Consider the following 21779-nt stretch of genomic DNA (forward strand, 5'->3'; position numbering starts at 1 on the left):
GGCCTATGAAAAACCTAATGCTCAGCTCTGATATGCTGAATGACAGGTCATATAAGTGTTGGACATAGGATTGTAGATTTAACCAGAAAAAAATCTTTCAAAATTCACTGAATAAAGATGTCTTTGGACTTTTTGCACTCTTACACTGACAGATGTGACTTAGAGCTTCACAGTATATATGAACCATCAACCAAAATTATACTCAAATGCCATGACATTTAACAGCTGCACTAACCTCCTTGTGAATGTATTGCTGTGTTTATTTGTTTTGAAATAAACAATTTCTCATAAGGTTTTTAGTCGCTATCCTTATTTGACTGTGGTGAACATGTCCGACGGTCGTGAAAGCACCCTCGTTCCCACCATTGTGACAAATGGTCTTCCATGTATTCCAACGGGGCGCCCCTCCTGGCCAATCAGGGTGTGTGCAGAGGCTTCGACACCACCCCCCAGCGGCCGCACAGGCGCACTGAGCTGCCAACTGCCATTTTGTGGCAGAGGCTACTCTGCTAAAGCGGGAGAGGGATTAAAACAAACTGCGAGAAGCCTGCACTTCTCAGCAGCCTGTCAAACTTTGTAGCAGACACCCTGAGCGGTGGGCCTTGTTAAAGGGGAAGAGAAACACACTAAACACAGGTAAAGTACCACTACTTTTCTGATAAGGGGGAGTTTGCAGGATCTTTAATCGGCCTCTAGGTGTCACGATGGGGCTCTGGGTCCGGGCACTCTTCGGAGAGTGTTTGTCTCCCTCTATCGTTATTGAAAAAGCCGTCAAAATACGTTTAAATAACTGAAGTTCCAACAAATGATTATACAACCCGCTGTTCTTCACACACATTTGTGGAAATATCGGCGAGAAGAAGTTATGGGCAGTTCGTCGCTCTGGTGGGAGAGTTTAGGCCAAGGCGTCCATTTTCTCGCTTCTTTGTTTCCCGTCTTTACAGCCTTGACGACATGGAAACTGGCGGGTTTAAGTGATAGCCCACAGCTAACGTTAGCTTGTTTGAATTAACGTAAAGTATCTTACTAAAACACCTGTATGCACACTGGAACATAACTACATGACCTACAGCACAGCCATGTGTACCCAGAATATGTTTCGTTGTGTTTGGCCACATGACATTATTTAACTAGACCTTTACTGGAAGACCCATGTAGCATCTGAAGCTAGCTATGAGTTAACTTGGTAAGCTCAAGGCCTTTCCCACCCAGGACCCTCAGTAAATGTTTACCGAGTAAGTGGCGATAGCAGCAGGGTCCCCGTCGGTAACCGAGTCACATTTTTGATTTCGCAGTTACTGTAGCTGATGCATTGAATACTTTTGAAATGTTATCGGTAGCGGACTATACACACGGAAATGGTACGGATAGGGCCAACAAGGAAAACAGGAATGACGACGCATTGACCGCAAAACGATCCTCGGTGATCCACTCAGACCTAACGCAAGATGTGTGCTCTCCAATCGCTGACGTCTGCCGTAAACGAGTATTTCTCCCTTTTCTCTGGTCGCCGTGGTCGGGATAGTCAGCTGTTGTTGCACCCGTCGCCCGCTTGTCTCTTATTCTAAGCCCACCTAGAGCCTCATGGCCACAGCTATATATTACAGCTGAGAGCTCCCTCTACGACTCGGCTTGGAGAGCTACAAAAACACCGCTGTATAAACCCTGTGCAAGGAGGCGACAGTTGCCAGACTGGACACTGATCACCTCTACCATGTCATGGTGGATATGTTGTACCATATGTCAAAATAATTAAATATCCAGTGTTCCTACACAGTCCTGGATCCGTCAAAGTGGAAATAATCTAAGTGATTTGGAAAGTCACATCACTAACTCAGTAAATCTGTAACAGGGCATTTGTGCTTGTGAGGAGAAGAAGGGAATGGGAGGGGAAATAGACAGGGTGAGGATTGAGCACATGCTAACAGATAATGCCCGTTTAAAGATTATCAGGGAATGGGGAAGTCAGAAGAACAACAATTAGGAAACAAGGCACAGAGTCCACGTCAGACTGGATAAGAAAATCATCCCTGACTTGCTGTAGCTGAGCAACATCCATAATGACAGGCATATAGAATGGGTCGTTGGGCTTTTGTTTTAAGATGTAGAAGTTGACAATTCATTGATCAGAGTGAATGTTTGGATCAAACTGACTGTTTTTCCCCTGCAGTTTCAAAGAGAATGGCCACTAAGAATTTGAGCTTTGAAGAGTTGATTAATAATTCAATGCCTATGATTGTTCATAGCTGTCTAGGTAAACCAGTGAATGAGAATATCTTAATAAATCTGAGAACAATTATCAGCAGTACGCTTATACAAATGTTGTGGGAGTCTCGCTTGATCACTCAGGCTTCTTTTTAATCTCCATATTAAGATGTTAGAACTAATAGGCACTAGTCTGTATACAGACTGTCAGGAAGAATCCCGTCGACTGTCTGATCAATTAAAGTGAGACTGATAACCAAAGCAAACATAGAACAACCCCCCTCCTCTACTGACTGTCATTATGTTGAAGGATTCCACTTGTGACATCACTTATTATCTCTTAGTAGTTATGATCAAAAGAACTCAGAACTAGAAGGATAGATGCTGTATGGACTCACTTCATTTAAGAGTGAATGTATCAGTGTGTTATATCACACATATTATATCATTTATCCAAAGTGACTCAAAATAAGTGCATTCAACCATGAGGGTACAAACCATATGTTGACATATTACCCAACCCCTCCTGTAGTTTTACAGGCAGGTAGCAGCCTGAAGGTGAGCATGGTGTGATGAAGACAACATTTAAATCTGTCAGAGATGTGTTGTGTGTTACCACATCAATCATAATTCATCGCATCCTTACTAACACACTTGAAAACTTAATTTGGTGTAAACATGAAACGAATACTCTACTCTGTAGTTGGTTGCTTAGTTACCGAAAATTCTATGAACGAGGAACAGCAATGGTGAGAAGTAGGAGCAATAAGGCACAGCTGTTACTGACAGTAAGCTTTAGTAACAATTCCTTGTTCTTTGCAAATATTAACACAAAATTTCTAAGGAAATAACTTAGAAGCTTGGGTGTTATGCAAAACACTGCTTGATAATGATTTTTCCACAATCTCATATTTCAGAACCAGCCCAGCATGGATGCAGGGCCATCAGAGGGTGTAGGGGAGGTGGAGGTCCACAGCCAGGATGCCATGGTTGCTGACCTCCTCCAGCAAGCTGCAGAGGCCGGGGGCGTGTTAGACGGACAAGCTGGAGTCATCCTTGAACAAGGTTCTTACAAGTTGGGCATGATATTATTCTACAGTTTAGATGTTAAAAGAGCCGATCGTATCATACTTTTCAATTGCATGTTATCTTTTGGATAATGTGGTCAATATTTTGTAACCGAGCCATGTTGTGTTTCAGGTCATGGGGAAGAGTTGGTAGCAGCCGCCCAGCGACAGCTAATGGAGGCCGGGGTTGGTGTAGAAGATGGACCAGGTGTTGAAATGATGGTTATGGACTCACTGGACCCCACTTTGCTGCAGATGAAGACTGAGGTGAGGTCACTGTTAATGACCTCTGTGTTTGATGTGACATAACTTGCCCAGTCTGAGATGAATAAGGATGGGTCTTGTCTCATAGGAACTACTTTGTTCAGATGTCTGTTAAAAAGAAAATCACCTTGTTGTACGGACAGTGTGTGCTGCATCTCCCAACATTTTACACAACAGTCTGCACTGTGTGCACAATTATTAGGCAGCTTCTTTTCCTCAGGCAAAATGGGCAAAAAAAGAGATTTAACTGACTCTGAAAAGTCACAAATCGTAAAAAGGCTTTCAGAGGGATGCAGCACTCTTGAAATTGCTAAGATATTGGGGCGTGATCATAGAACCATCAAACGTTTTGTTGCAAGTAGTCAACAGGGTCGCAAGAAACGCGTTGAGAAAAAAAGACGCGAATTAACTGCCAAAGATTTGAGAAGAATCAAACGTCAAGCTACCAGGAACCCATTATCCTCCAGTGCTGACATATTCCAGAACTGCAACCTACCTGGAGTGCCCAGAAGTACAAGGTGTTCAGTCCTCAGAGACATGGCCAAGGTAAGGAAGGCTGAAACTCGACCACCACTGAACAAGACACATAAGATGAAATGTCAAGACTGGGCCAAGAACTATGTGAAGACAGATTTTTCAAAGGTTTTATGGACTGATGAGATGAGCGTGACTCTTGACAGACCAGATGGATGGGCCCATGGCTGGATCAGTAAAGGGCACAGAGCTCCACTTCGACTCAGAAGCCAGCAAGGTGGACGGAGAACATCACCTCCACCATCAAGAAGGCCCAGCAGAGGATGTTCTTCCTGCGGCAACTGAAGAAATTCAACATGCCGCGGAAAGTGATGGTTGAGTTCTACACAGCCATCATTGAGTCCATCCTCACCGCATCTATCACCGTCTGGTTCGCTGCCTCCACTGCCAAGGACAAGGGCAGACTGCAGCGGATCATTCGGTCAGCTGAGAAGGTCATCGGCTGTGACCTGCCGGCTCTCCTAGACCTGTTCCACTCCAGGACCAGTAGGAGAGCATGCAAGATCATTGCTGTTCCTTCCCATCCCGGTCACCACCTATTCCAGAGACTCCCGTCCGGAAATAGGTTCCGGGAGAGTTACAGTGAAGGACAACAGTACACCTCTCTGAACAGTGTCTAGGGGGCTGTGGTTGCTGCTGCACAAAAAGTTGATCGTCAACAGATCAAGAAACTGACAGAATCCATGAATGGAAGGCTTATTACTGTTATTGAAAATAAGGGTGGCTATATCGGTCACTGATTTATTTTTTGAAATGTCAGAAATGTTTATTTGTAAATTTTGAGTTGTTTGTTTATTATTCTCACTTTAACACATGGAAATAAACAAGTGAGATGGGAAAACTTTTGTTTTTCATTTAGTTACATAATAATTCTGCACACTAATAGTTGCCCAATAATTGTGCATACATAGATATTCTCCTAAGAAAGCCAAAACCTCAATTTTAATTTCTTAATATTCAGGTTTGAGGTTTATCAACATTTCTGATTGAACGAGAGCCCTGTTCTTGTTCAATAATAAAATGAATCCTCAAAAATACAACTTGCCTAATAATTGTGCACACAGTGTATTACCATGAAGTTTACTTGCAGGTGATAGATGCTACAGTGGGGGGGTCATCAGCTGGTTCTGCTCACCAAGCAACTGTCACAACAGTGGACCAGACTCAAATCATCACGCTACAGGTAGGTGTTCATTTGAAACCACTTCCCACCATCATACAATCTCAACCAGTTTCATTTTTTTCTGTGCTGTATTGAGGCCATCTGCATTTACAAGCTGTCTGTAGACCATTAACTCTCCAGTCTTGCATTTATCTTAATTGATTTCCTGTTTATTGCCCAAACATGAGAGCTGATCTCTGGTGTCCTTCGGTACTCAGGTGGTCAACATGGAGGAGCAGGCAGCTTTAGGCCTGGGAGAGCTGCAGCTGGTCCAGATGCCAGTTTCTGCCACCACTGTGGAGGCCCTGCAGCAAGGCACCTTTGTTGACACCACTGCGATGCCAAAGGATGGAGACCCAGTCATTTGCCACACCCTGCCACTTCCGGAGGGCTTCCAGGTACAAAAAGAAAATGCTTTCAGACATCCGTAGATTCTCCACTCTTTCTCCAGAGAAGATTTATGTGTGAAAGCAATGTCCAAGTGAGAGCCTCCGCATTATCTGCAGACTTTGTCCTCCTGGCCCCGTAGTATGAAGTCCGCAGAAAGTCTGGAAGATCTGATGTGAATCCACGGCATGGGGTTCCCCCCTGGATTCACCGGAGTGAGTTTGGGGGGGTTGATGATAATTCGAACATGTGACAGATGCAAAAGTGAAGAAAAAATTTTATCTCCAGGTAATAAAATGCAGCCACACACGTCGAAGACACTAATATTCCAGGCAAAGTAACTCATTTTGGAGCCAAAAATGGGTGTCCAGAACAACATACTAAAAGTCCTAAGAAATCCTAGTTGAGGAAATATGTTTAATTCTCATCATTCCGAGATGTGGGCCAATAAGGCCAGGCAACAATACACCCCAATGGAGCAATTTGTTTCCTTTACTCTTATCAAAATGAAACTTTACACTATGAAAGTACCCATGACAAGTAACATTTTTTTGTATTGCAAGTTTCTTCGTAAAACGAGTTTCAATATCAGGGTTCGTACGGTCATGGAAAACCTGGAGAAGTGATTGAATTTTAAAATTCCAGGCCTGGAAAAGTCATGAAAAAGAAATAATTCCCAAATGTTTTGGAAAAGTCATGGACATTTTTTAAATTCATATTTTCATGTCGTTCATTTTAGGGATGGGCATAATTAATCGACGATCGATCAATTGATTATTAAGAATTTCGTAGATGACAATTTTTTCACCGATGAAAACTATTGCATCACTATATGGCAGGAGGTCGGAATATCCGAGTTGCCCTGAACGCAACTTTTTCGCTTACACCGAGATTTCACAAAATGTATATTGTATAAAATGGAAATTTGGTTTAAAGTAGTGATGCACCGATTTATCGGCCGAACATCGGTAGCGGCCGACAGCACAGGGTTACTCGGATGGAACTCACTTTTCTACCTTCTGAGAGAACTGTGACTGATTTATAACTTATTTATAACAACATATACACAAAGAGAGGAAAATCTTCTGTATAAACTACAGAAAAAATACTTCTCAAGTCGGCTCAGTTTGTAAAATATATATTATCCCTCCCGAGAACGAAAACTTTCATATGTGTATAAATCAGTAGTGCATTGCAGGTATACTGCGTATACCCACTTCTAATCGCCTCTGGTAATTACATGATATAACTAAAGGTGAGGTTGTAATGATTTAATACAGGTATGTGACAAATAAAACACTTTAAATGAACAGAAACGGCAAATGCAGAGGTCCTCCTCGCACAATCGCATGCCTGCAGTCACCAGATCTCAAACCAGCTCAACACCTATGTGAGGTTATGGACAGTGCACTCCACCACCATCATCAAAACATCAAACTCGCATTTAAATCTTTGTAAATAACACTCAACGCTTTCAGACTGCTAGATGAATGTGATGTTCAATTATCTGTGTGAATGAGAATGTTGGAGTCAGACTATTATTAATGGATTTGGTATGTCACTTGCACCGATGCATCTGAATTTTTCACTGGTCGATCAGCTTTTCTTGGCTGCAAGACACCTTGTCGGCGTAAATGTTGCAGCTGATTGCAATAAACAAGTTTAAGTTAATTCAACTTATGGAAATAATTCAACCTCCTTACTAATATAATAATTGTTCATTCCTTTCCATGGCTGCTAACATTAGCATTCAGTGTTTCCCCTACCATTATACTAGGGGGCGCCTCTCTTTTCATCTGACAATGTTTCAAAACCGGCAAATCTGACGTGAAAAGATTTTTATTATAGAAGGAAGTTTCAAAACGGTAACTTAACACAAACGAGGGTTATGGCGAAGTGCTCTATTCTAACTGGTCCTGTTTGATTGCTGTGGTAACAGTGATTTCAGGTGGTAGAGAAGTCGTTCAGCAATGGGAAGATTGCGAGTAGGATCTCGACTTTGTCTTCTTTCCCTTTATGCGTATGCTCCATGACATCTTTACAGCGATTTCAACCACTCCGCTCCAGCGTTTCCGTGTCTTCTTGACAGGGCTTCGTGTAGACGCGATAATCATAAGTTTCGCCACCGCCCAGCCCCCACAGCTGTAAACCTAGGGGAAACACTGGCATTCCTATTATGCTATCACTCGGTGCCCTCCGACACATTTGCCTCCCCTCCAGAGCAGGTGCACTTCTTGCTTCCTTCATGATTAACCCTGATCGGGGCTAGGTCTTCTCTGATTCTTTCGGGTATTACATATATTGTTAAACAGACTCTATGTTTTACCAATGGAAACTTGGTTGATACAGGTCTTGAGTTCACAGATTCAAGAGAAGCCTTGAAGACCTAATTCAAATTTTGTACAGACGTGTGAGTAAAATGCACTGAAGGCTATAGTAAAGAAAGGTAGTGCTGCAACGCTGGCAGCCTCAGGTGGACAAGCACAATGCCCTAAATTTAATCAGCTTCATTTTATCTGATACCAGCCCTTATACCGTCCCTGGGCTAAACTAACAATACCTCTAATATGCAGTAGCTTCAGAAAGTTAACAGACCCTTTCACTTTGTCATTATGGGTTATTGAGTGAAGATTGTCGGGCATAATTGCATTTCCACCTATGTAAAGTAAAATTTGACCGTTTGCAAATAAGTGAATGGGCTTATTTGAATTCATTTTGGAACATGACTTCTCTTTTGAGCTTCATGCTTGCAGAATAAATCCTGACAAACAGTTGGTCAACAACCATGGTTGTGTTTTATGTATAGGTAGTTAAGGTTGGTGCTAATGGGGAGGTGGAGACCGTGGAGCAAGAAGAGGAGGGAGGACAAGGCCACCATGAAGAGGAAGATGAGGAGGTGGGCAACCAGCTGTTGGAAGAAGGGGAAGATGGGCCCATTAAGACTCCAAATGATGACCCCAACTGGGCTAAAGATCCAGACTATCAGCCTCCATCTGGAATTTTGAAAAAGACCAAAAAGGTAAGATAAGTTATTGTTAAATTGAAACTCTGTTTTTGAATTGGACTTAGTTAAAATTGTATCTGCTGATGATACGACATTTAATGAGTTGCTGTTTTTCTAGGGAAAAAAGAGTCGCCTGCGTTACGCTGAAGGAGATAAGGATATGGACGTCAGTGTCTATGACTTTGAAGAAGAGCAGCAGGAGGGCCTTCTGTCTGAGGTCAATGCTGAGAAAGTGGTGGGCAACATGAAACCACCCAAACCTACAAAGATCAAGAAGAAAGGTGAGAAACTGTTATTAGCTGGAAACTGCCTCTGCAAACCTTTGATGATAATGTTTTTTTTTTTTAAGTAAAGTATTAGTTATCTTTGTATGTCATGGATTTTACTCATCTCTCTATTGCCAACACAATTAGCTATTCTATAATCTGTGATACAGTGGAGATATGACAAAAATTTGACCTGATCACACTTTCTTTTACCAACAATGCTTAAATAGATTTTTCTGCTTCTATATCAGTTTTTTCCCTAGATCGACAGGAGAACAAACGGCAAGAATACAAGCCAACTTCGCTTATAATTAGGGATGGGCGTTCGATTAAATTGTCTTCATCGATCGTCGGGAGAGTTAATGACGGATTGTCGATTAATCATTAATATTTTCAAGTTAAAAAATTCACTATTTATAAGCTACATTAAAATGCAGTGAAAAAAAAAAGCGTGTTTCCTCATTGAGATCTTTATTACAAGATGAACAAAATATGCGCTGCCGTAATCTTACGCAGCGGGGCCGACAGCTAGAAGCCGGTGCTACTAAACACAACTGACCCTCGTTTTTTTTCCTCCAAAATAAAATAATAATAATATAAAAAAACATAATGTTAAACAAGAACTACAAATATATAATACTTAGGTCTGACAGGTTTTGCCAAATGTAACTCAAAACTATCAAACAAGGTACCGAGTCGAGAAAGCTTCATAAAAATAACCAGTAACTCACATACAACTTCAGCACCAGCCTACTGATTTGTGTTGAGAAAGATGAGCATGATACCATGCTCTGGGGTCAGACGCGAACGTAGCCTGGTGACCGTCAGTCCAGCCGCCGAAAAACCCGCTCTGAGGGGACTGACGTCGCCGTGATACACAGGTAGCTCCGTGCTAACTTGGCTAGCCTGGTCGCGGCTCCAGTGTTTGCGCTCCCCTCGGCCGTGTCAGACAACGCAGGCTCCTCGTCTCCCCCAGTCTCTGGGATAGCTTCGCAGTATTGGCAGTGAACCAAGTCATTTTTTAACTCAAAATGGTCCCACGCTACACTTCGCCGTGACCTCTTCATGTTTACTTTGGAAATGGAACTACACGGTAACTCGCAGCCAGTCACAGGTAACTGAGTAGGACTGTGGCGTTTTTTTTCAAACACTGCCCCCCGTGGTCAAATGTGTAATTAGCGAATTTCTTGATGAAAAAATTATTTCATCGACGAAATTCTTACTGATCAATTAATCGATCGTCAATTAAATATGCACATCCCTACTTATAATGAATCACAATTACACAAGGACGCCAACAAAAGAGCATGTAGCATTACTCATGTTGACGTGTACTCACCTTAGAATAGTAAATGTTATGATCTGTAACAAGGTTTATGATTAGGTGGAACAGTTGATATGCTCTGCTCACCTTTGGTGCCTCCTTCACTGCTTCACTTGTGTGAAAAGTTAACAGATTTGTCGTAGTTAAAGAGTAAGCCAGCTGCCCAGTACTTGATAACCATCAGCCTTATCTTGTTTGTTACTTTACCTTCTACGGTGTAAAGCTAAAATACCTCCTGACACACCCAGCCGCTGTTGCCACTTTTAAAGTATCCTGATGTTAAGACTATCACACTTAAATGTATTACCAAAATGTAGGGCTGGGCATTTAAATGATATTAATAATTATTATAGAAGTTTTCCTTGATAGCGATTTAAGACATTTCGATATAACGTCGTTGATAGAATTCATCCCGTCAATATTTTGACAAACAGCCAATGATAATGAGCATAGTGCTGCACCGAACCAATCATGTGGCTGGAATAGAGTTACACCCACATCAAGTTAGGTGGACGAACATGTTCATAGTTTAAGCTAAGCTATAACCAGCGCTGCTCCGGGATGAGACAGGCGCTCATTAAAGATCCGGTAGTCCTGTATCGGAGTCTCTGTCAGAGCTTCCTCCTCACTCCCCCTCTGACCTGCGCTCACTTTAACAATAAACACCATCACTGATCACAGTATGTACATTATATACACCCCTTCATTGTAGTGGTTTGTATGAAATGCTACTGTATAAGTAAAGTGCACTGTATATACATATATATACATATATAAATACATACACATGTGCAAAGTTGTTTTCAGGTAATTTGACTTATATCACGATATATATCGACTTCGACTGATTAAAAAAAATATTGTGATACATTTTTTTTTTACATATTGCCCAGCCCAACAACAATGCATCATATTTCTATGTGATTCATTACAATTGATGATAAAGTCTTTAATATAGTTGTCATCAGGCAGTGGGATTTCGATTTGAACATTTGTTGTTTGTTGTGTTACAGGAGTGAAGAAGACATTTCAGTGTGAACTCTGCAGCTACACCTGCCCTCGGCGCTCCAACCTGGACAGACACATGAAGAGCCACACAGATGAGAGACCACATAAATGTCATTTGTGTGGAAGAGCCTTTAGGACTGTCACCTTGCTAAGAAACCATCTCAACACACACACCGGTATACACTAACACCCATCTTCGTAAAAACATGTGCTTTGTTTTATTTTAACAGGAGTCATAAGAATGTTGATGTTTTTAACTCCATGCAAGAACAACTTCCATGTTTCTTTAAATTTATACAGGAACTCGTCCACACAAGTGCACAGACTGTGATATGGCTTTTGTGACTAGCGGAGAGCTGGTTCGTCATCGTCGCTACAAACACACACACGAGAAACCCTTCAAATGCTCCATGTGCGACTATGCCAGTGTGGAGGTAAGATGTACTCATGTCTGCTTGATGTTAAAGTTGTGAATGGTAGATGGTTTGTATTTATATAGCGCTTCCTAGTTCTGGTGACCACTCGTACTGCTTTACAGTACAGTTGGCCATTCCCCCACTCATACACATACATACAGGGCATCTATTAGCAGCACTTTTTTCTATGAGGGGTAGACTACAGATGGGGAAGAGCGGCCGACCTTTTTGTTGGAGGACGAACACTCTACTCCTAAACCACAGATTTTTTTGATTATTTCTGTTCATTACAGCTCATACATTTATCTCTGTCGACATCTTATCATTCAGGAATTAATATGAGCACAGTTGTGTAGCCAGCAGCAGTGGAGGAGGGAAGTTACTAAGTGCTTTTCTGACAAGTTAATCAGTTCTGTTTCAGAGTCCATAGCATGGCATAAAACGGCAGATGTATTGTAAAGTTGTAATGTTCTGTGCAGTGACTATAAGTTTTTCTCTGTAGGTGAGTAAACTAAAGCGTCACATTCGATCCCACACTGGTGAGCGTCCATTCCAGTGCAGTCTCTGCAGCTACGCCAGTAGAGACACGTACAAGCTGAAGAGACACATGAGGACACACTCGGGTAGGACAATGAGAAATGTCCTTCTAACAAACCCCTCCTCCATTCATTGTGAACCACAAACGACTACAAAAGCAAAATATTCACTTGTTACCAATGAAGTTCTGTCATACTAGTGGATATGACATTGTTAAATGTATACTTTAGGTGATAACAGTAATAAACCAGTGTACATGTTAAACCATCTTTCCAGGAGAGAAACCTTATGAGTGCTACATCTGCCATGCCCGTTTTACCCAGAGTGGAACCATGAAAATGCACATTCTGCAGAAACACACAGAAAACGTGGCAAAATTCCACTGTCCACACTGTGACACGGTTATCGCACGGAAGAGTGACTTGGGTAAGATAATAAAACAAATGCACACATTCACACAATTGACTTTGGCAAGCTGTTTCTCTTATAATCTTTTTTTATTTTGTTAACATTGTACACCTCCAGGTGTCCATCTTCGAAAGCAGCACTCGTTTATTGAGACTGGAAAGAAGTGTCGTTACTGTGATGCAGTCTTTCACGAGCGCTACGCTCTGATCCAGCACCAGAAGTCCCATAAGAACGAGAAAAGGTTCAAATGCGACATGTGTGACTACTGCTGCCGCCAGGTCAGTGCTTTATCCAATATCTTATCAATCTTTATGAATTGATGTGTAGGGTTGCCATTCTTTCTGTAAATATGTTATTTACTTTTTGGATATCAGGTATGAATGAGTCACAATATAAATTTGGGTGCCATGATTATTGTCAGAGGAAATATCATGGCTCCACGGTTCTCACGATTATATAGTTTTTATAGGAGATGGTCAGAAACAGAAAGTAAACCAATTTTTCCTCTTACTGTGAACCACTCCAATCGACTTTTATGGCCAGCATTGGTGAAAATACTTAACGTCAGTTCCCTCTTCTCAAATAACGTTTCAGTTGAGTAGCTCGCACACAAACCCAAGCGCAGTGCACTCATACAAATTGACTCACAAGAAGAGAGTTCACCGTACATCGGACACAAATGACGTGACTCACGAAAGGAAGGACGCCATAGTTAGATCTTACAGTTAAGAAACCATGGCATTATGAAACTTTGGTTATGGTAAAATCTGTATTCCTGACATCCCTAGTTGACACATGCCACCAGTTAAGTTTTTTACCTGGTTATTATTTAATGTGTACCATGGTCACCTTTAATGTAATTTAAAGGTTTTCAGAGTTTTGGTGTTTCCTGTGCTGCTGAATACAGGAGCGACACATGGTGATGCATCGTCGTACCCACACTGGAGAGAAACCATATGCCTGCAGCCAGTGTGAAAAAACCTTCAGACAGAAGCAGCTGCTGGACATGCACTTCAAACGCTACCACGACCCTAACTTTATCCCCACCGCCTTTGTATGCCCCAAGTGTAGCAAGACCTTCACTCGCAGGGTAAGGATACTTGCTTTTAGCTGTAATGCACCTGAAGTGTCTTTCCCTACATGCTTCAACAAAGGCTAGTGTGTTTTAAAAGTCAACAGTGTATAACAGTGCGTTCTTGTAGAACACCATGGCACGCCACTCTGACAACTGCAGTGGTGAGGTTGAGGACGCTGAGAACGGTACTCCTACCCCAAAGAGAGGGAGAAGAGGAAGAAAGAGAAAGATGAGGAGCAGGAGAGATGACGATGATGACAGTGGTGAGAATTTGATGTTGCATGATTGACACAAAAACTCTGCTCACTCAACTCAGAGTACTACATCTGTCTTTGTTGTATTTCTCTGTCATTCAGAAGAGGATCCCGTTGAACCCGATGAGGAGGAAGAGGGTGAGGGAGAGGAAGAATTACCACTGCTACAGGAAGATGAGGACCCAGAAAGCATGGAATTGGACCAGGCCCCCGCTGCCATTCCCATCCCAGCCCCCGACGAGCCACCAGTCAAGAGGAAACGAGGCCGACCCCCTAAGAATGCCCCTAAGCCTCCGACACCTATCAAGTCAGTCAGAGTGGCTGCCAAGACAAAGGCTGGTGAGAAGACGGACACGATTTATTAGATGCCAGTTAGATAATGTTAAAGAGCAAGAGCACTATGTGGGAAAACTAAATGTATTTAGTCTGGCAATAATCGAATGTAAGAGCACATGTACTATAGATAAGAGATGATTATTATATTTCTGTATTAGGTGAGGTTACAGCCGGGGCTAGGGGGGCCTTCTGATTATTGAGCGGCTGTGGATCATTAAGGGAACTCGTTGTTCTCACGGTTCGTTTCCACTGATCTTCAAAAAAGTCACTGAGCGGCTGCTTTACATGAACGCACCTTGCATCTCACAACTACGGTTGCCTTGAGAGCTCAACGCACCACAAATCGCCCACCTGTAGTTACAACCATTATGATTCTTCTGCATGCTGTTGAGGTTTTGAGCTGGTATTCTGTCTGTCATAAGAGAGCTTTAGTCAAACTTGTCCATCTTTCTGTGTTTTGTAGCTGCTGCCATCATTCAGGTGGAGGATGAGAGCACTGGAGCGGTGGAGAACCTCATAGTGAAGAAGGAAGAGGGTGACACGCCTTCAGCGACACCGCTGGAGCAGGGAGTGGCCCTGGCAGTGGAGGGGGTGGGGCTGGAGGGGGAAGGGGTGGATACTGTTGAGCTGGCTGTGAATGAAGAAACGGCAGCTGCTGCCGCCAATGGCGATCTTACGCCAGAGATGATCCTGAGCATGATGGACCGGTGAACACAACACACAGCCACACACGTGTAGCCAGACTGTGTAAAGCTAATATTTCCACATCCTTAGCCTTCACCTCATGTCTCATCTGTATGTGCTTTTAACAGCAGCCATGATGGCGCCTTTGGAGTGGCTGCACAAACTGGTGACAGCAAAAATATCCATGCACAAAGAAAGGAAGCTGCATGTAAATACTTCCAAAGTAACTTCACATCCATGTAGGTCAACCTGCTAGACACTGAAGTTTGTGGGTCTCTAACACACACACACACAGACACACAGACACACCCAATACCAGATCCTGTGTCATCTCATATACAGGTAAAATATAATGTCCAAGCTAATTATTGACTGCTGTCTGCTCTAAATGCTTTTTTCATAAGGTGAATGTCTATTGGATGAATCATATATTTCGCTAGTTGTGTCTACACAAAGCCACATCCTGTGTCAGTCCTTACCAACGCACTTTGCAGTTAATGTTCAGCAGGAAACCACCTCCTCCGTGTATGTTGCTCTGCCACCATGTACAACTGTCATTTGCTTTTCCCTCATCACTTAATTTTTCTGCACTCTTGCTTGGGTATGTTTCAGAACATTTTGCGAATCACTGGCCTTTATTGTTTTGTATATAAATATTGTATGTCATTTTTTCCTATTGAAGATCAGGATATTGAAAGAAGGATCCTACCTTATAAATGAGAGAGACAGGTACATTAAAATTACCAGAGAGATTCATAACTGTGGTACATCTTTTAGACTAATTCTAACATGCCCTCGGTCAGATCATGTACAGTACATCCTTGAGATAGCTGCTAAATTAGTTATTTTTGAACTTTTTTGCTATTTTCTCGTACTTATTACTGTTAGGGGCTATTTATAACTCACAGTTAATATTCTTCTTCCTCCCTGTTTGAAAAGAACATAGACTATTTTCATAACATTATCTTGGAGCAATTACAGATAATCTTGATTGGTGAAATATGTAACTGTAATTGTGGATTTGAACATTCCAAAAACATCAATTAACATGATATCATTTCAATGCATTTGAATAGTCTCACTTGAAATAATCAGCAGTAACAAACTCAAGTTTGTATACGGTAATTATCTGCCATTTTAAAGCCAATCCATGTTTTGTTTGGACCAGACTACCTTGTGAGTCAGTGTGTCCCTCAAACACCACTCTTCCCCACCATAATCCATAATGTGGCAGATGACTTTCATGTAAATACATATTTTTGAAACCTTCTTTTTGATTTCTTGTAAATCCTTTTAAAGTTTTTAAATCGCTGATTGGGATATTTGTTGGTGAAAAAGTACACTGAGCTTCTCTGTTATGTGGTTAACATGTCAGAACCAGACTGGGTTCTTCCTAACCAATCAAAATCATCTTTGTATTCTCTTGTTCAGAGCCATTTTCTGCTTTGATGTTGTTTTACAGTTTTGGTTTGTGGCCATTGGGTTTAGGGTTAGGGTCACTGGGTTTTTCTACAGGTTGATTAGTTATCAGAGAAAACATGTTAGAAGAAGGATTCTGAGAAAACCAACCTCCATGCATCATACTGACACTGTCACTTGTGTAGCAATCCTTAAGCAGCATCAGTTCTGTGACCGCAGGACAACATGTGTTCTCAGTCATGTTGCAGAAATCTTTTTTGCTTTTTTTTTTTTTTTTCAGAGTTGAGAGAACAGAGATTATAAAACATCCCTGTTTAAAGAGCTAGAAAACAGAAGAAACTTAATGAACAGTCATGTTAAAGCTGAGACACTGTACAGCTGATGAAAAATAAAACCATACTCATAGGCCTACAACTGCTGCATGCTTCTGTCTTTCATTTAGTTTAGTACAGGTGGGAGGGGCAGTCTGTCAAGGCCATTCAAAATGTATGTCTTCTGTTTTCCAGGTCAGTGCAGAAAAATGACAGAGGAAGAGCTTGGTGAAATGAAAAGAAAAACACTCTTTGAATAAGCACATATTCTTTGTTTCATAATTTTAAACTGCTGGACACCAGTTCTCTGCTACTTCAATGAAAAGTCCTTTCTTTGTGTTTGTATGTTTGAAATTGGGATCGTCATGATCGGGCATGTATTCTAACCCAAACATTATTTCCTATAAGAACCCTTTTGGCCGAGAAATTTAACAGTCAACCCAGCACTTTCTCTGGTCCTCAGCCACACACCTAGTCAACTTGAAATGGGTTAAGAAAGTCGAAAGAAAACATCTTCTCTGCTGGTATGAATTAGACAGTTACAATGAACACAAAATGTCACCACAGCATATGAAGGTGAAAACAGCCTTTTATTGACATGATTCCGCTCATGAAGCAAACATTTGAGTCGAGGAACAACAAAAACACTTAGTTCTATTAGAAGGAACTGGAAGCTCGGAGTAGGCAGAACAGCTGTAATCCAAAGGGTAAAACCTTTCGTAAGCAAGACAATAAATTACAATGTTTGAATAATGTCCAAATGTTCCAGCCAAAATATCTAATCAATGAAAAATAAAACACTTATCAAAGAAGTTCAATATACATATGTGCAACCTGAAATATTGTAACTTTTATTGTAGGTTTTCTTTTTTCATTTCTGGGACGAATGTCATATTTTTTCTCTGCTCTGACTTAGGGTGAGTGTCGATACACCCTTTGACAAAAATGTTAGTTATGTGAAATATGATGTGTTGTTAAAGGTCTAATCACCCAAAGGTAAGAGTCGTAATTGAATTAAAAGCCATTTCAACCAGCAACATTAAAACGCCTTTAACTCATCCAATGATCTGTATTAATAATCCAATATCTGTCTGTGTGTAAGACAACGCTGTGGATCAGGGTCTTTTCTCATGAATAAATCTCAGTGGTCAAATTGTTGCACTTTAATACAAGGTGGATTTTTAATGCAGTAAATTTACATTTAATGGAGGATATTTAAGTTATGGCATTCGAATGACAATTAATCAAAAACACTTCCAACACATGGTATGACATTTATGTTTGATTTATATGCATGTTGGGACCCCTGGTGGTTCCATGTCACCTAAGCATTGTCATTCTGGCTGTTCATATACCACAGTACAGAAGTGTACAAAGAAGCACCTGGTCATCTCACACATCAGATTCTCTGACAATAAGTTATTCAACCACTCTGATGCTCTTTAAGTCAGCTTTTGTCCAGCCCTGTGTAAACTTTCAGGATTTTTAACACAAGTTTGAAACTCAACCAGACGTGTGATTTTCTCAGTGTTGGAGGTTAGACTAAGTTACTGCCTGCTCTGGCTTTTCTACCTTCACTGATATGGTGACGCACAACTAGGAACAGGATGTGTGTGTATGGGAGGATTTGTACAGAGGTTGAACACAGATGGATGTTTGTGCATTGATACCAGTGTTTTACTGAAGACTACAGGATGGAATCCATCTCTCAGAGCCTGCAAGGTAAGATTAACCAGATCAATTATCTTAGTTAGAAAATAGAATGTAAAAGCCAAAGTGTGTTTACCCAAAGTACTACAAAAATTCTGTATTGGTAAATATTCTCCTTCATTAAACTTCTAATGTTCAGATTGTGTTGAAACGGTTTTACAGGGGTATGTCTCAGCCTGACTTTATCAGTGAAAGAATGCTTGATATTAGAAGAGTCTTCTTGTTTTGTAGTTTATGATATGAAACTTGCAGACATTTTTTAAACAATTACAACTTTAATGGCAAAAACAACAATGGGAAAAGTTCAAAGTTGAAACAGAAGTGAGATTGTGTAATCAGATGTGGAATAATTGTGTGAATAGCTCATGCTGCATTACATGTGCAGCACCAGAGACAGAGCATGTTTAACAAACCCCAGCTGGACTGGTTTCACAGTCTCCTGGTCTGAATATGTAAGCCTGTTGTTCTTGTAGTCAACATTTGTTTGTTCAGAATGTGTTCAGAAACTGTCTCTTTGGATGCTGATAGAAAATGAATATGGTCCAGAGAACTTGTCTTGGATATAATCAGTGTGTGCACAGCAGAGAGCCGCCATTTTACCTCTGACTGGGGAAACCGGAGGGGTGATTTATCTAATGTGCTCTCCAATGATGTTTGGATTCTTACTCTCCTTATGACTATGGTCTGTGTAATACTTTGCTTTGTAACATAAAAGATATAAGTTTTATAAATTTGGATGATGCATCAACACGAATAAGCGAGTTATCTTGAGGAGGCCCAAGAGAAGAGAAAAAAAAAAGATCTCTTATTGGAGTCAGTTTATGTATATATTCTGTATGTGATTAGTTTTGGGTTTCTTTTCTTGTTTACACTTGTTTTGTATATGTACTAACAGAATATTTATAAGAGAGTTTGTAAATGAAGTGCCAAATGTATCAGCATGACACAAAAATAAAGTATATGTAGCTTATATATGTATGAACAGATATAAGGTAGGTGGATAGGATGTGAATATTAGTGCTCAGTATTTATCAGTTATAATAAAAACCTATTTTAAATACTGTCATGTATTCTCTGTTTTAACAGCAGCCTCCTCTCAGTGTCAGAGAGAAGAGTTTGAGTTCTTACAGATACATCCTTCCTATTCAAATGTACAAATACATGCTAAATACATAATTACTAAAATTAGCATTTCAAGTTATAGATAGCATTATAACATAGCATTTAAGACAAAAGTCAACTGAATGAATTTAGTGTATATCAGAAACATGTGAAAAAAACTAACAGTGTTCATCGTGACACTGTTGTTTTTCAGCTCCTTGTTTTAGTTTCGTGTCATTAAAGGCCAACATGTAAAGTGATCACCCGAACTGTAACACGTCAGGACTGTGTTGTGTAAACCCAGTTATTTTAAACAGACGGTAAAATCTGAGCAGTTTCCCCCCCAAGTAAATATGGCTATCATAGCGGTGTTCATTTGGATGATGAAGGTTCAGCAGTAGTCATCAAGACAGATAGAGTTCAGGTGACAGTGCTCATGTCTATGCTCCTTCTAAACAGATCAGATCTCAGAGCTGCTGAAGCCTCACAGAGTCTGTCTGGTGACGCCCGTGGTTCTGAACAACTCCACTCAGACATGTGGGAGATCGTCCGACACGTTTGTGGTGAGTCACCAATAATGAATGTAACATTTCAATTTTTTTACTGGGGATGGAAACCAGGTTTCTGTGTCACCATGACAGGTTGAATTCTGGTTTGGATAAAACCAGCATCACTGGTGAACTCATGAAACAGATTAAGTATTCTAGTTCAGCTGTCCTTCTCTCCCGTTCTGCTTTTTTGTTTTCGGTGTGTAAGGTTATATATTATGGTCTGGTCCTGTTTAACCAGTGTTGTAGCCCAATGCGTATGTCTTAACTGTGAATCTAGTTTATGGTCTTTTGTTCAACCTGAGGCCCTGTGTCAAATCTCATTTTAAAACCTGACGTCACTACAATTAAATAGCAATCCTGGTACAATACAGTAGAACAAATGTTGGGGGAGCTTGAGGTCCATCCATCCCATAACTGCTGCTGTGTCTGTTTTTCTCCAAACCTGTCTCTGCTACAGGTACTGAGTCTGTGGAGAGGTTACCTGGTCGTGAACAAGCAGCCTGTCAGGGTAAATCACAACTTCAAACATCCGTAATGAGGCAAGCTAACTGTTAGGAAGCAAACTACCAAGACTTGAAAGAGTGTTGTTGCAGGGAGGTAAAGGGAAAGAGGGCAGATAATGTTAAGCCCCACAAATTTCTAGCCTCACTCAATATATACAGTTCATTCAGAGCATTCTCTTATGTTAAAGCCTCATTGCTTAATCCTTGATCCGTGCTGAATGAATTTCCCTCATCAAACCAAAGATTTGACAAATGTGTGTGTGTGTGTGTGTGTGCGTGTGTGCGTGTGCGTGCGTGTGTGTGTGTGTGTGTGTGTCTTGTGTACAGGTGGAGAGCACTTTCAGCTACATAGAGGTTTGCTCCATCCACATTCACGGTCTCACAAAGGTACAAGTGAAGGTCAAAACAAACGAGTGTTTTTACTGGCAATAAAATTCTAATTCACAGTACATATGTACTGTGTGTGTTCCAGATTGTGTTGGAGACAGACAGGCAGACTCTGTCTTTCAGCGTATGGCATGTTGAGGATCTTGAGGCCATGGTCGCTCACATGACTGCTTCACTGAAGAGGATCTTCCCTGATTCATCCCCAGGGTGGGTCTCGCTCCACAACCTGAATGCACAGTAATGAGTTCCAAATCTCCAGCGGGAATCTGAATTGATATACTGCATCCCTGTGTTGGGATCATATATAGTCTGAAAAATACCAAACTGTTAAAACAATAGGTGAACGTTAAACACAGTCTACAGACAGTGACTGCACCCATTTGGTGTAAGATGATGGAGAGCACTGTTTAACACATCGTTCCATGTGTGTAGAAGTTGCCCATAAATATTAAAGATTTGGTGACTATGAGCATAGGATTCACATCAACCATCCAAGGAGTACTGTGAGTTATGTTAAAGCATTTGTTTCATACACTCATGTATTCTTGTACAACCTTTGAGCTGTGTGCATCTCAAAACATGAAGACATGAAATGACCACAGCACACATACGCTCACATTGACAAAACTTATTGAACAATTCCACAGTCCACTCTCAGGACAAAAATTAAATTAGCAATGCTGCTTGACACATGATGGATTTCCATGTACAGACATTTCAGTTTCCGTTAGGATGAGTTGTATAATGACTGACTTTCCAACAGATAGATAATCATCCGGAAAAAGTTTGAGTTTGTCCAGTTTATTACCAAATATCAACAAAATCACGACTGTCTGCTGTCTTGGCTCCTAAATGGTGGAACGAGC

General features: G+C 41.1%; 2 protein-coding genes across 7 annotated transcripts in view; both read left to right on the top strand.

Annotated features, from left to right (window-relative positions):
- The first annotated feature begins 494 nt into the window (after positions 1-494).
- On the top strand, positions 495-17719 carry ctcf (CCCTC-binding factor (zinc finger protein)). Of its 3 annotated transcripts, none has more exons than XM_053427641.1 (17): positions 495-636; positions 3123-3270; positions 3406-3539; positions 5161-5253; positions 5451-5630; positions 8426-8638; positions 8742-8904; positions 11227-11397; positions 11522-11655; positions 12140-12260; positions 12451-12600; positions 12700-12860; positions 13490-13672; positions 13785-13920; positions 14014-14250; positions 14711-14954; positions 15060-17719. In XM_053427641.1, exons 2-17 carry the CDS (start codon positions 3135-3137, stop codon positions 15172-15174), a joined length of 2571 nt encoding a protein of 856 aa, XP_053283616.1. In that variant the 5' UTR covers positions 495-636; positions 3123-3134; the 3' UTR covers positions 15175-17719. The 3 variants fall into 3 exon arrangements, with proteins under 3 accessions (XP_053283616.1, XP_053283617.1, XP_053283618.1); XM_053427642.1 differs by having other exon boundaries at positions 14017-14250; XM_053427643.1 differs by lacking the exons at positions 495-636; positions 3123-3270; positions 3406-3539; positions 5161-5253 and adding an exon at positions 5739-5834 and having other exon boundaries at positions 5615-5630.
- A 319-nt stretch (positions 17720-18038) lies between these two features.
- The window catches only part of carmil2 (capping protein regulator and myosin 1 linker 2), a gene marked incomplete in the record, with an annotated part of 64130 nt that continues 60389 nt past the window's right edge, over positions 18039-21779 (top strand). For 2 of the 4 annotated variants that reach the window (XM_053427629.1, XM_053427631.1), the window contains 5 exon segments: positions 18040-18383; positions 19932-20035; positions 20481-20531; positions 20854-20913; positions 20999-21120. In XM_053427629.1, coding sequence (XP_053283604.1) covers positions 18356-18383; positions 19932-20035; positions 20481-20531; positions 20854-20913; positions 20999-21120 — 365 coding nt within the window. 4 annotated transcript variants of the gene reach the window in all.

The sequence above is a fragment of the Pleuronectes platessa genome, chromosome 7, assembly GCF_947347685.1.
Source record: "Pleuronectes platessa chromosome 7, fPlePla1.1, whole genome shotgun sequence".
NCBI classification, from domain to species: domain Eukaryota; kingdom Metazoa; phylum Chordata; class Actinopteri; order Pleuronectiformes; family Pleuronectidae; genus Pleuronectes; species Pleuronectes platessa.